The sequence below is a fragment of the Canis lupus genome, chromosome 3 (assembly GCF_048164855.1).
Source record: "Canis lupus baileyi chromosome 3, mCanLup2.hap1, whole genome shotgun sequence".
Taxonomy (NCBI): domain Eukaryota; kingdom Metazoa; phylum Chordata; class Mammalia; order Carnivora; family Canidae; genus Canis; species Canis lupus.
The window spans coordinates 12,144,270-12,165,336 of NC_132840.1; the positions used below are offsets into that span (position 1 = coordinate 12,144,270).

The following is a 21,067-nucleotide window of genomic DNA, read 5'->3' on the forward strand; positions in this document are numbered from 1 at the left end:
AACGTAGTGGCAATCATGCAAAAAATTTAAACCCCATAAATGGACAAGATGAAAAATGCAGTCCCTTTTCCCCATTCTCATATTGCATTTCCCAAAGGATGTTATGAGGGTACACTAATGGTACCAAATGCTCAGTGAAGACAAGAACTAAATACGTTTTTAAAATATTCTCCATCACGTCTCTTTCCTCATCATTCCCACTGCATGGTACATAGTTCAAGCTCCAAGTCCCTGTGGATCTTGCTTTTACTGAAGAATCCCTTTTATCCTAACAGGTTTTAGATGCAGACAATCTTGTTGGTGTTGTTCAGATTGAAAACATCTTGGTCTTTGCAGAGTCTTATGACGTCGCCTTAGACATCACCTTCCCCAAAGGTCTGTTGGCCCCTTCAAGGATAGGGTATTTAGAAGTCACATCTTTTAATGCAATAGATTTCTTATGTAGAAGAAGACTAGTAGTTGTTGGGGAGGGTGTGGAATTTCAGCAAATAGTAATGCAAGTCCCAGAGTAATGTTGGCAACATGACTACGAATCTCAATTTCTCCAACGGGAGATGACAAAGGATGGCCATAATAAAGTTGGCAGAACTCTTTTCTGAACAGCCATCCGAGAGTAAGTACTTATCTTCCTACCTGCATTAGCCTTTTATCACTGCTGTAATAGGTTATCACAAACTGTGTGGCTCCAAACAATACAAATTTATCATCTTACCGTTCTGTAGGTCAAAAGTCCAAAATTGAGCTAACTGGGCTAACATCAAGGTGTCAGTGGAGCCACATTCCTTTCTGAAAGCTCTGGGAGAGAATCCATTTCCTTGCCTTTTCTATCTTCTAGCATCCTTGGCTCACGGTTCCTTTTCCTCCATCTTCTAAGCCAACAATCCTGGGTCAGGTCCTTCTCATGCCACCATTTCTCCCACTTAGGTCTCCCTCTTCTATTTTATTGTGATTATGTTGTGTCCACCCAGAGAATCCAAGATCTTTCTATTCTAAACTCAGATGAGAAGGAAGGAAGGAAGGAAAGGAAGGAAAGGAAGGAAAGGAAGGAAAGGAAGGAAAGGAAGGAAGGAAGGAAGGAAGGAAGGAAGGAAGGAAGGAAGGAAGGAAAGAAGGAAGGAAAGAAGGAAGGAAAGAAAGAAAGAAGACAGATGATTAGCAACCTTCATTCCATCCATCATTCCTCATGTAACCAAACATATTCACAGGTCCCAGAGATTAGGACGTGAACACCTTTTGGGAGCACGGGGCATTATTCTGCCCACCACACTGCCTTCATGCCAGATTAGGCCCCTCCATTTTAGCATGCAGTTCTCTTTTATTCTCCCTTCTTCTTCCTTTCTTCCTTCTTCCTTCTTCTCTTTTATTATTCTTGCCCTCCTTCTCAGCAAGATTCATAGGACATGAGAGCTACATGTTTGCCTAGATGTCATTGGTCTTACGCACAAGGATATTTATTGCACCATTATTTGTAATAATAGAACATTCGAAATAACCTATCTATTGAAGATGGAACATTATTACTATAGAAATAATATTGTAAACTGTGAAATAGCATATCATAGTATATGATATGACCATTAAGATTACATTTATAAGAAACTTTTAATTATATGGGGAAATGCTTATGATGCAGTGCTAAGTTAAAACAATACAAATTTAAATGTAATATTCTAACTATATTTCTTAGACACTTGATGCAAAAAAAAATTTAAATACCAAAAACTTTAGCTATTAGAAAGCATGACAGGAAATACAGTGGTCCTAAGATGGAAGCTAGAGCTACTGAAGTTGAATTCAATGTAAGAGCAGCGTCTATTGTTTGTTTGCTGAAACTCAATTATAGGAGGGCTTTTTAGCCACAGTGTTTTCAGAAAACAAATTCTCTGAACTTGTCACCATGGATTTTCCATGTGACTTCAAAAAGAAGTTCCCCCACTTCTCACTCCCTCGCCATCCTCTCACCCTTCCCACCCCCCATCCTGGCCCCTGGACTCTGCAGGAGCTGAAGGAGGCCTCGACTTCGGGATTGTGAGGGTCATGGAAGAGGTGAAACAGCCCCTGCAGCTGAAGAACCGTGGGAAATATGAGATCATGTTCAGGTAACCTGAAAACCATCAGGCACATAGTCATCCACATCCACTTATGGGGAGAAAAATGTTATCTGAGAGATAAAAAAACAGAAACTTGATTGAGGAAATCATAAGAACCATCTCTGCTTTTAGCCTCTCTCAGGCTTCAAGTGAATGGAACTCCAACTATTAAGAGCAGAGACTTTCACACTTCTCTCAACTCTGTGGCTTTACAGGGACCTTAAGGTCCCTCTCGAAGCGCCCAGAGCCACAGAGATCTGGGGGTGGGAGAGAGACTCACAGGGAGAGGTTGGGAGGAAGATGTACTAGGTGAGGGAAGGTCCTGAGGGTGGAGGGAGAGACTAGAGATGAGGACCTGGCTGGCCTTCAGCTGTCCTTCCCTCCTTTCGGCTCATATCTGTTTCATACGTTGGCATTACACGTAAGATTCCATGTGGGGAAGAAAAGGGATTTTTGCAATTTTCTTTTTTTTAATTTTAAGAACTACTGTGTTGTAGAACCCAAATGATGGCCTGGTGGAAAGGAGTGCCAGCTTGTGCTCATCTCCTGAGATAAAATATGAAACACTAAATAAGGGAGATTTCTCAGAGAGGAAAGGGTGCCAGTGGGTGGGGGAGGGAGGAGGTCACTCAGGCAGGGCCACACAACCCTTGCAGGCAGTGCCAACACCCATGGCCAGTCTCTTCTGGGGAAGATTGTCCTTCCCCTGGAAGAATAGATGGTTGATAAAGGGACTTGCCCTCATAGACTTAGAAGAAATTCCATGCATTCATGATAGTTTCATTTCAGCTAAAAAAAAAAAAAAAAAAAAAAAAAGGCTGAAATGAGAGAGGTCCTACCTCAGGGCTACCATAACTAGACCCATACATTGAAATATATAAATATAAATATAAACTTAACAAACCTAGAAGAAAGCCATTGTCACCTTAGAATTAGCACTGAATGGAGTCTTGGCCACTTGTGAGCTTTGTTGTAGGTTATCATGGAGCATTAGTTCTGTTCTTCTAGGTTACATGGACTAACCACCCTCAGGTTGGAGCAGATGATCAAAATTCATTGAAAGGACTTGCAGTGGGTGCCTAGGTGGCTCAGTCCATTAAGCATCTGCCTTCAGCTGAGGTCACCATCCCAGAGTCCTGGGATTGAGCCCCATATTGGGGTCCCTGCCCAGTGGAGAGTCTACTTCTTCCTCTTCTGCCTCTGCCCTTCACCCTACTCATTCTCTCTCTTTCTCTCTCTCTCTCTCTCCCTCCCTCCCTCCCTCTTGCTCTCTCTCAAATAAATAAATAAATTTTTTTAAAAAAAGGAAGGAAGGAAGGACTTGCAGAGAATGGAGGAAGCTCAGGTAGCAAGCATGTAGCAGTGGAGTGGCCAGGTCTCCTAGAGTGTGGGAACACCATTTAGGTCCCCACAGCAACTCCAGATGTCCCACCTCAGCTTGTATTCCTTGCTCCTGCTCCAGTCCCTCTGTCATTCTCATGAGTCTGCTGCTCTCTGTGGCTTTTCACCTCGTCCACATTGGGCCATGGCCTCCCTGTACAAGTACCTCTGTTAAATGGCCTCTCCCTCCACTTTCTCTCCCTCTTTAGATCCTCTGACTTCTGCATCACTGTTCCCTGTGTGTGGGCTGTGTTCAGTCTCAGAGAGGGGAGGAGGAAAGGAAGGGATACAGAGACAGACAGACAAATGGATGAATTAATTTAGTTGGTCCTTATCCAGCCTCAAGTAGCCCTGTTAGAGATCTCCCACAAGATCTCTCTAGTGGTACTTCTAGACGCAGTGCTTAAGCAGGACCAGAGGCAAAGCGACACTCAACAGTCTGGAGTCTCCTCTCTAGTATCTTGGGTTCCCCATAATGACTGCAGCTGACCTTTCATTCCTCTCTTTCAGCTTTTCTGTGGATTCCTTAGGGATTTTGTCAACCAATGTAAATTCTATGATCTCAGTCCAACCCAAGAAAGGCTCATTAATTCCAACGGAAAAGCCCACAAATGTCCAGGTGTCATTTCGTGCCAAAAAGGAAGTGAAGTTTGAGCACCAGCCAGTTCTGCGCTGTCAGGTACAACAGCTCACAGGGAGGATTCACTCAGTGGCAGGATTGTTGGACTCATTTCAAAAGGAAGAGTACATGGTCTAGCCCATGTTCCAGGGTTTGTGTTTTTGGTCCCAAGCTAGCAGGCAGAAGTAGGTCAAGTGGGGGTGGGAGTGCAAAGTCATCAGGAATCGAGAGTGCCAGACAGGCAATATAGCCTGTTCAGTCAAGTACAAGAGCAGAGTGGGGAAGTGAAAGAGGAGGTCAAGTCAGTCCACGTTGATCCATGGCTGGTACATAGTAAGTTTAATATCAGTGTTTGCTAATATTGTTGATGCAATAACATAAAGAAAATGAAATTGACTTCATTTTAGTGATGAAAACAGAGAATGAAATAGACAGTCCTGGGAACCCTGGGGCACTGTGGCTGACATCTTCCTACTTCTTCCTCCCTTTCTAGATTATCGAGCCCAATATCACAGAAGGAGGTGAAATCATTGCCAGCATCCCAATTAAGTTTTCTGTGAACGCAGTGTACTCCAAATACAACATCAGCCCCTCCTCCATCATCAACTTTGGCGCTTTGATCTGCGGCAGTCGGAAAAGCATCACCTTCACCATAGAAAATCAAGGTGTTACGGACTTCAAGTACGCCCTCTACAGGCTGACAGGGGAGAGCCCCATTCATCAAAAGAAAGCGTAAGACAAGTATTTACTTAACTCAGGCCATTCCCTGGTTAATTAGCGCATTCTCTTTTACAAAGAGTTTTCATTTATTTTATCTAAATTCACCCAATCCCCTTCTGTGGGATGAGGTCAATAGGGTTTTAAAATGGCTCATCCAAGATTGGGCAAGAAATCAACAGTAGATCTCAGTTCTGAACCCATATCTCTGACCACAGATTTCATATGCTTTCTTACTGCTGTCAGATATATGATAAATTTAATTGAACAGATGTAAAGGCTTCCTCATGGGGTTGTGTCTATTGCCCTGGTGCTTCTAGAATGCTACAAGACTCACAGGAAGTCATTGTCCTGGTTATTGTTCTGTAGGATGCTGGGGGGCTATTATAACCACAAGCTAAGTCAAAAGAAATCATAACTGTGCTTCATGTGGGGGCGTGCAGAAGGTACCTGGGAAACGTAGACTAGAGAAGCATGCTACACCTTCTATCCACCAGGACTGCTTTGCTTTTACCTTCTCTGCATGAAGATGCTGTATCACAACAGCTTAGTTGTTCCAACAGCAAAACTCCGCATCCTTCAAAAAGCAGCTCTTAATCAATGCACTGAAACAATTTACCTTTTTGACTGCTTTTAGTTGTTATGTTCTTTTTATGGCAAATTTAGGATAGTTTTACCCATTCCCAAGGCGCTTTGTCCTGACTAATTAATTGGCTCTCTAATTAATTAATTTGAAATGGACTTTCCAATTAATTGTTTTAAATCCGACACACCTTGTTTGTAATCGTTTTGCATTTTTGTAGATATCCTCTTCCATTGTTTGCTAAGTTTGGACCTATTAAGAAATTTTGAGTTAAGCTATATAAAGACTCTTTCAAAAGAGAAAAAAAAAATCCTACCCTTTTTCTCAGTGGCTTTTATAATAAAACTTGGTGAACGATTCTTGCTTATTAATACTGATATTTGCTTCACACACACAAAAAATAATGTCTCTTTCTTCCAAATTTAATTTCAACTTAATTTTCTAGCATTTATTTTATAATAATTTAATACTGTTTATAGATGTATTTGTATTTTGCTTTAAATTGTTTTTAATTTTAGTTTGGTTTTCATTTTAGTATGTACAAATTCATGCAAAATGTGCAAAGGGGGTTGAACTTAGTTGTTATGGTCATTAAGCAAGTGAATGCTCAACTGTATAAAACTCTCAAAAGTTTAAGATTGCACCTCAAATGCATTTGACATTGTAGGTTAAGTGGCCTCTAGACAAACTAATTATTGGGTAAAACAGCTACCAGAACCTATGTTTAAGCTATTGCTTAAACTCAGTTTTAAAACACCATGACTATAAATGTGAAGAAAAAAGGACAGAATTTAAGTTTATTTGACATTTCACTTTTTTAAGATCAGGTTAATCTACAAATGATTTTCTAGAAATAATTTTCACACACTGCTTTTCAGAGAACTCACGTAAACATTTAAACATTATTGTGTTCTTGCAGTAATTTTCAATGTCCTTATGAATCATATTTAATAACTCTAATGACTACAAAGTTTTCTTACAATTGTTAAATGAGGTTGGCTAATGATATATAAATAAGCTGACTTATTTATAAGTCACGGGGTACCCCCGTGGCCATCTACCCCTTTCCTAGGAAAAGAGACAATAGAACTAGTAGATAGGTAGTATTTAATGTCACCACCTCAACCTGAGAGTGTACCCTTGCTTCCTTAATCAGAGTCAGCCATATTAGACATGCAAGATCCCGGGAAAGCGATAGCTTCTACAAGACTAGCCCTTCCAAAGCAGCCAAGTTCTCTGATGCTGTTCAAAAAGAAGTAAACATCCCAAACCAGGTGAGCACCCTTTCCTTGTCACAAGAACTCTGGAAGGCCACCTCCCCACTAGTTCCCTCCTGAGTAAGCCTTGCAACAGCTACCTCCCTAGCTAGTAGGATCTGAACCAACTGTGGCAGCAATACTAGTTCTATTGAAACACCACTTCATTTTCAGACAAGCCATTGATATTTATTTTTTTAAGCCATTGGCTTTTAATTTAGATATTCTCTTTTGTTTTAAAACCTTCATTGGCTCCTCATCACCTTAAAATTAAGTTTCAGCCTTCATATATATTATAACCAAGAATCATTTGTTTATAAGAAAGAAAGCCCATTTGGACTAGCTTAAATAAAAGCAGATTTTAAGACTTCTGTTCTTGTACAATGAAGTAGATATACCTTTCTTTATTCTGTCCAACTAAATACAACTAAAAACTCTGCACATTATGTGCAAAACAAACATTAGAAGACTAAAAAGTAGAGAGAAAAAAATCAGACCCAGACCATTGGGACCCAATGAACATCACAATGGTGAGTTCCCTGAGTTTTATTTTTGCTTCATGTATCTAAAACTGGGTACTAAAGGAGCCAGCAACTCAGAAACATCAATAGACACAGACCAAAAAAAAACCCCAACCAAAGCCTGCTCCCACTAGCCAAAGGACCAGGAAAAAGAGCAGCCTAGCAGGATAGAAACTTTCAGATAAGGACTATTCTATTACAGTCAAACACAACAGGAAAATCTGTGGCCCTACCTAATCTCTGCTAGCAAAGGACATTGGGGAGTCTAGATTTATACCCTATCCAGCTTCTCATGAGGTACCCCAAAACCCTGACAAAGTTGTGTTTGAGAATGCCCAGCAGGGAGCTAGGGTTTTCACTATCCCCTACCATTGTCAGTGAAGCCACCCCATGGGAAGCCTTGATTTCCACCCCAACCCAATGGTAATGAAATGTTCCTTCCTCCCCTACAATGGACTTCCCTACCCTAAGGCATCAGCAGAAGAGCAACAAGGCACTCTACCCTTCCCCACCAGGTATGTATCTGTCTAAGACTAGTGGGGAACAGGAACTATCATCCCTGCCTAGCAGTTGTAAGAGTGAGGAATCTGGACTACCACCCCACCTAGTGGTAATGAGGCAGTGCCCCCATGTCCTTTGCCAGAGTGGTGTCAGAGAAGGTCAGCCCAAATAGATTTAAATAAGATCCAGAGTCTCATAATTGCCAAGATTCCCAGGTTTCAACTCAAAAAATCACACACCATACCAAAAAGTAGAAAGATCTCAAACTGAAAATAGACAGGTAATAAGTTCCAGCATTGATATAACTGTTAGAATTATCTGACAAAGATTGTAAAGCAGTGACATAAAAATGTTAAAGAGCAATTACAAATATGCTTGGGATAAATGAAAACATAGTCAGTTCTCAGCAAAGAAAAAGAAGATATAATGAACCAAATGGAAATTTTGAAAGTGAAAACATAATCAGTGAACTTGAAGACAGAACAATAGAAATTCCTGTATCTCTTTCCTATTGCTCCCATAACAAATTACCTCAAGTGTAGTGGTTTAAGACAATACAAACTTTTTAGCTTATACTTCTGTAGGTCAGAAGCTTGACATAGGTCTTACTGGGCTGATGTCAAGGTATTGGCAAAGCTGTATTCTTTTCTGGAGACTTTGGGAGAGAATCCATTTCCTTGCCTTTTCCAGCTTCTAGAAGACATTTGTCTTTCTTGATTCATGATTTCCTCCCTCCATCCTCAAAACAAGCCATGGTGGATCAAGTTCTTTTCACATCACATGACTCCAGCCTCCTCCATAATGATGTACCTTAGGCCTGCTTTTTCCACATATAAGGACCCTTGTGATTACACTGGTCCCAGGATAATACCCCATCTCAAGGTTCTTAATCATATCAACAAAGTTTTTTTTCCATATAAGGTAACATATTCACAGGTTCCAGGGATTAGGATGTAGACATCTTTGGGGAGCCATTATTCTGCCCAATCCAAACCAGAGAGAAAATAGACTCTGTTTTGAGTTCTGTTGAAAATCTATTTGAGGGATACCCAGATGGCTCAGTGGTTAAGCATCTGCCTTCGGCTCAGGGCGTGATCCTGGAGTCCCAGGATCGAGTCCCCCATTGGGCTCCCTCCATGGAGACTGCTTCTCCCTCTGCCTGTGTCTCTGCCTCTCTCTCAGTGTCTCTCATGAATAAATAAATAAAATCTTAAAGAAAAGAAAAGAAAATCTATTTGAGTCTAATGAATAAAAAAATTAACAGACCATGAGGGACCTGTGGAAAAACTCTAACATCCCTGTCATCGAAGTTCTAGAAAGAGTTAAGAAATAGAGTTGGGCTGGGGCTACCCTGGATGGCTCAGTTGGTAGAACATGTTACTCTTTATCTCATGGTCATGAATTTGAGCTCCACTTTGGGAAAGAGATTATAAATAAATAAACCTTAAAAAAAAAGAAATAGGGTTGGGCTGAAAATGTACTCAATGAAATGATGATTGAAAGCTTTCCAAATTTATTTTTTTTTTTAATTTTTATTTATTTATGATAGTTACAGAGAGAGAGAGAGAGAGGCAGAGACACAGGCAGAGGGAGAAGCAGGCTCCATGCGCCGGGAGCCCGACGTGGGATTCGATCCCGGGTCTCCAGGATCGCGCCCTGGGCCAAAGGCAGGCGCCAAACCGCTGCGCCACCCAGGGATCCCGAAAGCTTTCCAAATTTAGCAGAAGATATAAACCTATAGATTCAAGAATCAGGGAAAATCCCAAATAGGACAAACCTAAATAAATCCACACCCACATACATCATAGTCACACTTCTAAACACTAAAGACAAGAAATCAGGGCACCTGGGTGGCTCAGTGGTTGAGCATCTGCCTTTGGCTCAAGTCATGATCCTGGGATTCTAGGATTGAGTCCTGCATCAGGCTTCCCACAGGGAGCCTGCTTCTCCATCTACCTATGTCTCTGTCTCTCTCACTGTCTCTCATGAGTAAATAAATAAAATCTTTTAAAAAATAAATAAAGACAAAAAAATCTTAAAAGCAGTGAAAGAAGACACCTTCCGCATAGGGGGACAACTATTTGAATGATAGCAGATTTCTTATAAAAAGCCATAGGGGCCAAAGGAAAGTCGATCAACATTTTGCAAGTGCAGGAAACAGGTAACTGAAGCCTGAATCTTATATCCAGCAAAAATATACCCCAGAAACAAATGGAAAATTAAAACGTTCTCAAATGAAGGAAAACTAATTTGTTACCAGCAGGTCTCTCAGAAGACTGGCTTAAGGAAGTTCCCTGAACATAAAGTAAATAATAAAAGAAGGAATTATGGGGACAGCTAGCTGGCTCAGTCAATAGAGCATGTATGAGTCCTGACCTCAGAGTCATGAGTTTAAGTCCATGCTGGGGGTAGAGATTTCTTGAAAAAAATTGGGGGGCACTTGTGGGGGCTTAGTTGGTTAAACGTCCAACTCTTGATTTCATTTCAGGTCATGATCCCAGGGTTGTGAGATTGAGCCCAACTTTGAACTCTATACTCAGTGGGGAATCTGCTTGAGATTCTGGCTCTCCTCTCTCTGCCTCACTCTCTCCCCCGCCCCCATCAAAGAAATAAATCTTTTTTAAAAATCCTTTTTAAAAAAGAAGGAATTAGGAAACATCAAGAAGGAAGTAAAAACATGACAGGCAATTATGTGTGTAAATTCAATAGACTTCCCTTCTCCTGTTGAATTTTCTAAATAATGTTTATCAATTAAAGCAAAAAATTATAACACTGTCTGATATGGTTCTAAGTGGATGTAGAGGAAATATTTTAGACACTTATAAAAGGCAGAGAGTGAATAAGCAATTGATCGACAACATGGCAAATACTATACCTGAGATGTGTGTGGAGGAAAAAGCTCCAGAAAGGTGAAGGAATGAAGTCTTAGTGTTCCTGGTAGCTGTTAAAAGTCATTGAAGGCTTCACAGAGGAGGAAAATTTACTTGTATATTAGGATTGTGGTCAGCTACAAGTAAGAGAAAATCCAACATTAGTGATCTAAATAGATAGGATATGGGAGGTTCTTCCTTTCTTTTTTTTATTAGCTTAAGGGTAGAATTTAGTGATTCATCAGTCACATATAACACCTAGTGCTCATCACATCAAGTGCCCTCCTTAATCCCCATCACCCAGTTACCCCATCCTCCCACCCATCTCCCCTCCAGCAACCCTCAGTCTGTTTTCTAGAGTTAAGAGTCTCTTATGGTTTGCCTCGGTTATGTTTAAATAAGGTAGGCAGTTGCTTGTGTTGGCTTAGAGACTCATTGGCGTTTGTGATTCTCCTAACTTTTCTTCATGGCCCCAACATGACTGTAGCAGCTCCAGCCACCAAATATGCACTGAAGGCAAAAATAAAGAGAAAGTAGGTACTCTGCACTCTCTGGACACCAGTAATTATTGATTGCATTTGGATTGAATTTTCTACATGTTGGTTTCTATGTCTTCTCAAATATTTTCTTCTTTAACAGAATAAAATTTATTTAACATACATAATTTTCTACATATGTTTCTATAACTCTCATCCCTTCTAATATATGTTATGTTTGGGGTTGGGGTTTTTTTGTTGTTCATTTTTGCTTGTTTGTTTTACCTTCTTCACTTACTGTATCTTCTTTGCCCTCAGTGAAGCAGCCTCTCTATAATACCCTAACTTTCAGTTCCAATGGCCTTGTCTGCTTTCTCACCTTGGCAGTTCACTTACAAGGTCACACCCTGGATCTCACATCAAAGGAAACTTAGGTACCTCTGGACTCTTGATTTCTAAGATTCCTTTCTCTGACCATCATTCCTTTATCCCCACTTACTGCTTCAAGTCTACGCATCTCAGCTGTTCTTTGTCCTCAGTGTGACCTAGCTCCTTTGAGACAACACTCAACTGTGTTCTTATTTCCCAAACCTTCTCCTTCTTACAAATTTATATTCCCCCAACAGTGCACAATATATTTTTGATACTATCCATTCAAACAGGTGTGAGGTGATATCTCATAATTTTGATTTGCATTTCCCAGATGATAGGTGATCAACTTTTCTGGTATGATTATATTAAGAACCTCGAGATTGGGGAGATTATCTTGGATTATCCTCAGCCCGATGTGATCATAAGGATCTGGGAGTGGTAGGAGGAATGGGGAGATGTTGGTCAAAGGGTATAAACTTCCAGTTATAAGATGAATAAGTTCTGGGGATCTAATATTTGCATGGTGAATCTAGTTAACAGTACTGTATTATATTTTTGAAAGTTGCTAAAAGTAGATCTTAAATGTTCTCATCACAAAAAAAATGGTAATTATGTAAGCTGATGGACGTGTTGACTAACTTTATTGTGGTAATGATTTTGTGGTATATACCAGTATCAAATTAGCACATTGTAGCTCTAAACTAATACAATGTCATATGTCAATTATATATCAGTGAAGCTAGTTGTGGGGGGAAGAAGAGGAAGGAAGCTCCTAGGAACCAGAAGAGTGTACGATAATATCCCATTTTTTGAGTACTAATTCTTGCCAGATGCTATGTTAATGCCTTACACACATTTTTTCTTTTTCACTGAAGCCTCCAGGAACTCAAGGTAGGGGCATTAGCCCCATTTCATGGATAAACTGAGACTCAGGAAAGTCACTTATCAAAGATCAAATAGTTAAACTATATCAGGGGTAGGATTCAAACTCATGAGTATCTGACTCAGAAATCTACAACCTTAACAGTGTTCTGTGCCCCTTTGCCAGCAGATTCCTATCTGGGTAAGAGTTGTACAGACATGGAATATGTCTGTTTCCTTAAGCTCCCATCCAGTCACAGTTGGTCAGAAGGAATGTGCATAGAAAGAAACACAGAGGGAGCCTGTCCCTAAAGATTCCCCATTCCCTCCCTTCCTCCAGGAGAAACCTGGGGTTCAGAGAGAGCCTGGAGGAGAGGCCCCACCAGTCCCCTCTTAACACCATCTCAAAACTCTGGTGTAAGGGCTTAGACTCTCACTCACTCTACCTCCACCCCTCCCAACCCCTCCACCTTTCCTGCAGGCTCGCTTTACCCATGGCATGTTCACTGTGTACCCCGGGTTCGGCTCCATCCCTTCCGGAGGAATTCAAGTGATCACTGTCGACTGCGTGGCTGACCCGGTGGGAAGGTGTGAGGAATTCATAGCCATCGATATATCTGACCGAGACCCAAGAGACCAGCCAGCTGGCATTCCTTACAGCTTGCTGGCCGAAGCCTGTCTGCCAGGTACTGAGCACTCAGAATGGACAGCACCCTCTTTTTTTTTTTTTTTTTTTGGACAGCACCCTCTTAAAAGACCCTCCCCTTCTCACCATGCAAATGTTTAGCCGAAATGGCTGCACTGCTTCCTATGGGTCCTTAGAACTCCCTCTAGTGTCTTTAGCCATATTTTTCCTTAAAAGACTTACAAGGCATATACACCTAAAAGATTTGCAGCTTTAGACTTCTAGTCTTCTAGAGTTTGGTCCAGGAATTCTCAGACAAATAGTGCTATCTGGGAGTCATGGTGTAATGGGATATGGCGCAAGACCCAGGACCACTGAATCCTGCTCACGGCCCACCAATTCCCTATAGGCAACATATGTACAGAGAGCAGTGATCAATGACTGTGCATACTCTAGCTTTAACTAGGCAAGATTCAGGTAAAGTGCAGAGAGAACTCCTCTTGCTTTGACCATCAGAACCCTGTTGCTTTGCATCAACATGGGCCAAATGCCCACTTCCTTCCTGAGCCCACCCCAGATCCCAGATCTAACCTCTCCTTACCACTGGGAGAAACATATTGGTTGGGGTCTGACAACAAATAAGAGCAGTAAAAAAAGGAAGAGAAGATGGAATTTGTGCCATCACTCCCACCCCCTTGTGTGAATTCCTCTACAGCTCCTCTATATATGACTGTCCTCCATCAGAATCCACATCTTGACATTAGCAATTACAGAAAAACAGCAACTGGGCTATCAGGCCTTGTCTCTCATTCTCTCCAGCCTTTGTGACTGACAACAATGCCTTGATATTTGAGGAGCACCAGATTTGTAGCAGTGCCAACCTGCTCAACATCCTACAGACAATAGAGAATGGAGGGCTGTTCGTGGAGGATGAGAACAAGTTCATCTTCTGCAATGTCCTGGTGGGTCATCAGGCCAAGGCTCGGTTCAAGATTAGCAATGTGGGAAAGATTGCTTGCGATGTGAACATCGTAGTTAAGCCTGTATCCAACAAGGTAAGCAGCCCCAAATGGCCCTGGCCCACTGTAGTTGGCATGAAGCCTTGGAATGAGCTCTTAGAAACCCTGATCTAGAGCCACTAGACCTGAGTGGGGATTATCTGGCTCTCAACCCCTGCTGGAAGTCATGTGAGGTAACTGGGCGGTCTCCCCCTAGGCCAAGAGTATACATTTGTCCCAGTGGGTGCCTCCTCTGGGTTTGAGAGTGGTACACACTGATGAGCAACTCACTCATCCAGCAAACACCCAGCTCTGTCTGTAATAGATGAAGCATTGTGGGGAGAGCCAAAGATGAGTGCCAGCTCAGGCAGGCTGTCTCATGTTGTGCATTTGTCCGGTAAGAATTTGGGGGATGTCAGGTTATAAGGGCAAGGAGAAAGGATGAGCATCTATTGACCCCTGCCGCATACTAGGCACTGTGTTAAGTTATTTACATTTATTGCCTCAGTTCACCCTCACAGAAAGTTTGTATTATTAGACTTTATATTACTCTCCTCATTTTAATTAGGAAAATGAAGCCTAGGGATATAGGCTAGGTTTAAAGCCAAGCTTTACCCATACAGGAGGTAAATAATAAATGTCCCTCTCAGGGCCTGTAGATTCAGAGTTCCCTTCCTCTCCAAGTGAGACCATACTGAGATCCTTTGTCCTCACAGTGGAACAGAAAATTTAGGATGCCAAGAAAGAGAGAGCTCAGTCAATAACAATCAATCAGATGTGCTACAAATACTGCCTAATCTCACCTTGGCCACTTTGTTCTCTGCCCAAAAGTGGACTCTTAGCTCAGGTGGTCCTCGTGCCCCCAGAGCTGGCATCGTTCACATGGCTGATAGTGGTGGGGAGATCACTGCAGGGTCGGCATAGTCTAGGGCTGCAGAGAGGGTGTGCATTCCCAAGGGACTGTCACTACAGAGGGGTAGGGTTTGAAAGACTATCTCATCCCTTGTATGACTTGTCTCAGGCCCTGGTGACATCCAGTCATTACCCTCTGACCTTTTTTTGACAGGGGAAGGTTTCTTCCTATTCTACACTAAAAACAAAGAGTGAGAGAGCCTGATTTCTAAAAGATTTTTAATAGGGGATTTGTAGACATATAGTCTCCTCCTCCCTAATCTGCAGACTATCCCTTGAAAAGAGCAAAGAAATCTTAGTGCCTTCAGCTTAAAAACAAGAGCGAATAGTCAGTCTTGAATCCCATTTGTCACTCTGAAGAATAAAAAAAATCATTTTGAGGCCTTACCAGGGTCCCTATAGTCCCTACGGTCTTCCCAAAAATCTGCCACAAGATGGGAACAGATAAAATGCTATGGGAGGTTGTTGCAGCTAAAGCTCTTGGAGTTGCAGATACCAATTCAGGATAGTCCAAACAAGAAAGGTTTGCTTCAATAAATCAGAGACCTCAGACAAAGGTCAGAACATACCCTGTAGCCAGAGCTGTATGGGACTGGAACTGTCACCTGTAATGCAACTTTCAGAAAACCAGCAGAAGCTCAAAGGCCACATGCCACTCACTCATGGTATCTCCGTTGTTCTATTCTCTAGTCTGGCTTCAGTTCAGCTCTCCATCAGCAACTGCCAATGATCTCTGGTCATCTTAATTTGTTTGAGAGAGAGTGGAGAGGGAGGGAGAGAGAGAGAGAGCGAGGTGGTATCTGAGATTTGGGTTAATTCATCTCTTTGAGTCAAATGGGTGTAGCCAAGTCCCGCTAGTTATTGCTCAGGGGTGGGTCCCAGAGTGTGTAGGCTGCTCCTTCTAGGGGTATGACTATGTAGGAAATGGACCTTGTCAACCACAGAGTTGAGGTGAGGAAGATTTCACAGCAAGGGCAGTCGAGACAAGAAGGAAGCCCTATGTAGATGCAAAGTGGCTAACACGCTGATCCCTGCTCCTCCTCCTCAGCTCGTTGCTCGAATCGTTGACATTTTTGAAGTGGAGCCTAACAAGATGTGTGTTGCCAGCCGCTCACATGCCTTTGCCACGGTGACCTTCACCCCGCAGACCATGCAGACCTACCAGTGTATCTTCGAGGCTACCTTGGATGGCTTGCCTAGGTACCAGCACCCCCAGCTCCCTCTCCTGGGGCAGGGCTACGGGCCACACCCTCTATGGAACATCATTCCTGGCATGCCAGGCTGACAGGCCTCTGTCTTCCTGTTCCCTGCAGCAGCCTGACCAAGAACCGAAGCCTTGTGTTTGATATCGTCGGGGAAGGGAACCTCCCTCGGGTGACCGTAGTGCGGCCAGTCCTCTGCAACCAATATGGAAACCCCTTGCTCCTCTTTAAGAGGCTTCTGCTTGGTCACTCAGAGAAGCTGCCTCTCATCCTCAAGAATAATGGCACCATCCCTGCCCAGGTACTGCTGGAGGCAAAGTGTGGGATGGAAAGGGAGAAGAATGATTCAGAAGTAAGACTTCTAACATAGAGGTCTCCACCATACCTGATCCTCGAAAGGACTTCTTTGATTTTCCTCCTACATTAACCTGTGTGAGACATGGGGCATGCAGAGCCGCGTCAGCCATAGCATCCACACTCCAGGAGCGTAAGGAAGCAGATTACATAGCGCACTGATAGTTACTATGTGAAGCCAGTGCGCAGTGATATACCCTGAGCAGAGTGAGGAGGACTATGGGTGTCCTTGGTGTCTTCTTTGTCCTTCACTTCTTTCTGTAATGAGCACTGCATTTTTAATAAGGAAGAAACAAAAGAAACCTCCATAGGGGTGAGAAATGCCACATCTGAAGGGATTTTAGTTCAGTGATTAAATTGTGCTTTCATTTAACCACACACAAAAAAAGGTCATACATTGTGTAAGGGTTCTACAGAAAATTGTAGGACATTTGAAAGTGATCTATTCCCATCTAGGGGAATCAAGGAAAATTTCACTATAAAGTGACATGGAAGCTGGGCATGGCAGGATAGGTGGGTTTCAGGAAGGGAGCATGACAGTAAGTGCATCCCAGCTGGAGGAAGAAAACTATTCAAAGGCAAAAAAGCAAAAAATGTGTCCAGTACAAACAGGAATGAGTAAGCACCCAGCTTCGTGAGAGCACAGGGACTAGAAGAGCAGTGGGAGATAAACATAGAAGGGTGGAATAAGGACAACTCGTGGGAGGCTTTGGATTCTCTCTATATTTTAAAACCTACAAGATGTTCTTACTATCATTGTTGGGTTTTGCTGTTTATACAGTCAAGGCTCATTTCAGCTTACCCACATAGTCACCATTTATATTGCTCTTCACTCCTGCATAGCCATCCTCCCATCTGAGATCCTTTGCCTACCTCCTGAAGAATAATAGCCGGTACTATTCCCTTCATGCAGGTCTGCTGGTAGTGAATTCTCTCAGCTTGTATTTGAAAATCTCCATTTCTTCTTCATTTTTAGTGTAATTTTTACTGACTATAGAACTTTCACTCGGCAGTTGTTTTCTTTCAGCAAATGAGAGCTATCATTCCAGCTGTGTCTAAAATGTTCTGTTAAGGCGATCTTTTTCTTCTGGCTTTGTTTAGCATTTTCACTTTATGTTAGTCATCTGCAGTTTCACTATGATGTGTCTAGGTATGGATTTCTTTTCATTTCTCCTTCTTGGAATTCACCAGGCTTCTTGATTCTGCAGTTTATGTCTTAAGTCAGTTTTGGAAAATTCTAAACATGTCTTGAAATATTATTCCTATTCCATACTGTCTCATCTCTCCTTCTGGGGAGGGGGCAATTCACTGTGTGGAAGACCTTCCCTTTGTGTCCTATATGTCTCACCACCTCACTACATTGTCCATCCATTTTTCTCCATAATTTCTTGGGACTTATCTTCAGCTCATTAACTTTCCCTTTAGCTGTATCTAATTTTCTATTAAACCTTCCATTGAGCCCTTAAGTTATTATATTTTTCAGTTCTAGAATTTCTGTTAGGCTGCTTTTCAAATACACATAATCCGTTTTTAGGATTTCCTGTTTTATGCTGAAATTTTCAGACTTGGCTTTATTTCTTGAACATAGTAATCACAACCATTGTGCCATCTATACCTGGTAATTCCAAAATCTGGAATCCCTGTGGAACTGTTTCTGATATCTGCTATTTCTGCTCATTTTTGCCCATGTTGTCCTTTCTCCTCATGTGCCTGGTTATCTTCAATCATGTGTTGAGTATTATACTTGAAACATTACTTAGAAATAACAAGACTAAAAAAAAAAAAAGAAATAACAAGACTAAGGGTGATGTTATTTTTCTTCAGAGACCATTTTCATTTGCCTCTGCCAAGTACTTGGGGACATTAGAAACTCAGGATCACAAAAACTAGTTTTGGGCTTGAGATTTTCTGGATTATATATATGACTCAAAGCAGCATTGCTACCCTTGGGGCAGCTGGTTTATATCCAGACTATCTTTGGTCCTATTGGCAGGTCCTTTGGGGTCCTAGTCTATAGGAAAGAAGATATCCACCTTTCACAAGATTTTTGCCCTCTTAGCACCAAGAAGCCATCAAAAGCACAACTGAGCTTCCCACCTGCCTCTTCTAGACTGGCAAACACTCAAAGTCAAAAACACCCTCAGAAATTTAGGCTGGCCTCTCTGGATTACCATGCTCTCCTAGACCTTGGTCTGGCTACTCTTCATTATGTTCTTAGCTCTGTGATGCTTTAAAAATGTGTTTCTCTTGTTGTTCTCATCTTACTTTGTTTGTTTTGAATCCATATTACCTAGTGTACCATTACCCTGAATTATTTCCATTGAAGTGGAACCTAATAAGCTGTATGTCGTCAGCTGCTCACATGCCTTTGCCATGGTGACCTTCACCCCATAGACCATGATTGTAGTTTTATAAAATGTTCTAGCATCTAGTTCAGTAAACTACTGCTTACCCATTCCCCATTTTTCTAATTTTTAAGCAATTTCTGCATATCTAGTTTCTCAGATGAACTTTAGACATCATTTTATAATGTTTCTCAGAAAATCCAACTGGAAATCCTAGAAATTATTTGGGAAGAATTTCTACCTTTAGAGTATTTAGGCTCTCAAGAGCAAGATTTAGAGTTCCCATCCATTTACCAAGATCTTTTTATGTCAATTTTTTTCATATAAATCCTCCATGTAGTTTCTTACTAAGATTGTTTATAAACATATATTTTTTCTCAGAAGCTTCCTTTGAAGTGTCACTATTTCTTTCTTCTTTTTGCCTCACTTCTTATACTGTTCAATCATATTTGTGATGGTACCAGCATTACTATCTTCTAAAACTGTCTGCTGAGTTGCCATACCTAAAATCAGATAAATGACTTTAGTTTTTTAATCAGCTATGGTGGTCCAGAAAGCATCCCTTTTCTCCACCTAGGCCAGAAGCCCACTTTGGTTTTCTTCTTAACTTGTCAGGCTGCTCAATATGACACTATCAGGCAACTAATGCGTTAGCACCTGGAGATACTGATTTTTAGGAACTCATATTCATGTAAGCCTTTATAGAATGATGAGTATTAATTTCCATTTTATTAGTCTAGTGTATATGTTACAGCCAGCTCTGTCAACAGCAGAGTTCTTGGCAAGCCCGTTTTGATACTATTTAGCTGAGTGATCTGGAAAGTCACTTATACTCTCTGGACCCCCAGTTCCTTACTTGGATAGTAAGGGCTAAACTAAACTTTCATTTTCCTCCCCTTGTCTGATATTTATTTTATCTACCTTTTAATCAAAAATTCAAAAAAGTGAACACTGGGCACAATGACTTTTTGGGTACTTCCCAAACAGTGCTGTGTCTCAATCCAGACTCAAAACCCATGAGCAGCCTGTAAGCTTAACACTCAACCTTGCTTTCCTTCTGCCAGCTACATGTTGATCTGAAGGACCAACAAGGTGTCTTCTCCCTGAAACGGAGCCCCACCACCTCCTACATCTACATCACAGAGGAAAACAAACCACATGCAAAAGGTAAGTAGGGGAAGTATAGCTTCTAGAGGGCAACGGGTCCCAGGAGCTGTTTTGTTAGGGAACTAATGAGGACCCAGCCAGAGTAAGATGCTCCATCTCATCACCAGTGGCCTCTGTAGGTAAGTCTCATTCCCACACATTCCCTCCCTTGAGTCAGGATCTTTTTTGTTACATCTTCCTTTAAACTGCTTCTCACTCTCTATGGTCTCTCTCTTCTTTTTGCAGCAAAGAAAGCTCACACAGCCTCTCTGGTTGTTCCTCCTGGAAACACAGCTGGATTTGAGGTTGTTTTCCAATCCCAGAAGGTTGGGAGAATGACAGGTATCATCCACTTGTCAGTGATCAACAACCAGTATGAGGAGACTATCATCCACATGGTAGGAGAGGGTTACGAGGATGACATCACCTTGGACAACATCCATGGGCTGGTGGTTTCCAGTAGCCCCGAGACCCCAGAGATCTCTGAGATCATCGAGGAAAATACTATGGAAGACTTGGTAACAGGTGAGAGAAAGAGCAGTAAGGTATTGACAACTGTTGGCTCAGGTCATTTTAAATAAGAGTACAATTTAAATAACAGATCATCCAGCTTCCTGGGAATTTAGGAAAGCATCTCCTCTTCATTACTGTATGTTCCATCATTCCTGGCTCAGACAATGACTTCAATCACATGTTCCCTTAAGGACTATTTATTGAGCATCAGCATGTATGTACCAGGCACCATGCTGAGCCCTGGAGCTCCAAAGAGCAAGAAGAGAGTCTCTGCCTTGGGGAGCTTATAGTTTTAGCTAATTTCAGTTTAGCTAAAACATGAAATTCAAAATTCATATTCTAGATTAGCTAAGGGAGCACAGATATGTATCTGTCTAGTTTTCCCTGTTTCTTTCAGCTGGCTTGCATTTACATTGTCTGTTCCATAGGAACCGTGTATCCTAGACATTCCAAGAGAAACCGTGGGCTTCCCTGATTAAAGAAGGTGTAGGTTTGTGCTGTCTCTAGAACATCTTTCTCTATAGCCTCACCACTCACTGCACTGTCTGAGGACCTACAGCCGCAGCAGCACCCAGGAGTTGTTAGAAATGAGAATGGCAGAGCCACACCTGCACCTCAGGCCTACTGAAGCAGAGTCTACATTTTATTTAGCAAGATCCTGGGGTGACTTGTGCATATATTAAAGCTTAAGACTTGCTCCTCTGTGGTCTTATCAAGTACTGCAGC

General features: G+C 41.8%; 1 protein-coding gene and 1 long non-coding RNA gene across 8 annotated transcripts in view; one reads left to right on the plus strand and one right to left on the minus strand.

Annotated features, from left to right (window-relative positions):
- Nucleotides 1–21,067, plus strand: part of HYDIN (HYDIN axonemal central pair apparatus protein) — a 383,131-nt gene that overhangs the window by 306,505 nt on the left and 55,559 nt on the right. For all 7 annotated transcript variants that reach the window (XM_072817829.1, XM_072817826.1, XM_072817838.1 and 4 more), the window contains 11 exons: nt 276–375; nt 2,000–2,099; nt 3,981–4,149; nt 4,583–4,821; nt 6,546–6,663; nt 12,728–12,932; nt 13,691–13,926; nt 15,830–15,981; nt 16,095–16,284; nt 19,747–19,849; nt 20,075–20,353. In XM_072817829.1, the coding sequence (XP_072673930.1) occupies nt 276–375; nt 2,000–2,099; nt 3,981–4,149; nt 4,583–4,821; nt 6,546–6,663; nt 12,728–12,932; nt 13,691–13,926; nt 15,830–15,981; nt 16,095–16,284; nt 19,747–19,849; nt 20,075–20,353 (1,891 nt within the window). The remainder of the gene's footprint in view (nt 1–275; nt 376–1,999; nt 2,100–3,980; nt 4,150–4,582; nt 4,822–6,545; nt 6,664–12,727; nt 12,933–13,690; nt 13,927–15,829; nt 15,982–16,094; nt 16,285–19,746; nt 19,850–20,074; nt 20,354–21,067) is intronic.
- Nucleotides 10,539–21,067, minus strand: part of LOC140628595 (uncharacterized) — a 57,663-nt gene continuing 47,134 nt past the window's right edge. Inside the window, exon 4 of the long non-coding RNA XR_012026665.1 lies at nt 10,539–10,674. This is a non-coding gene — a long non-coding RNA (uncharacterized lncRNA). The remainder of the gene's footprint in view (nt 10,675–21,067) is intronic.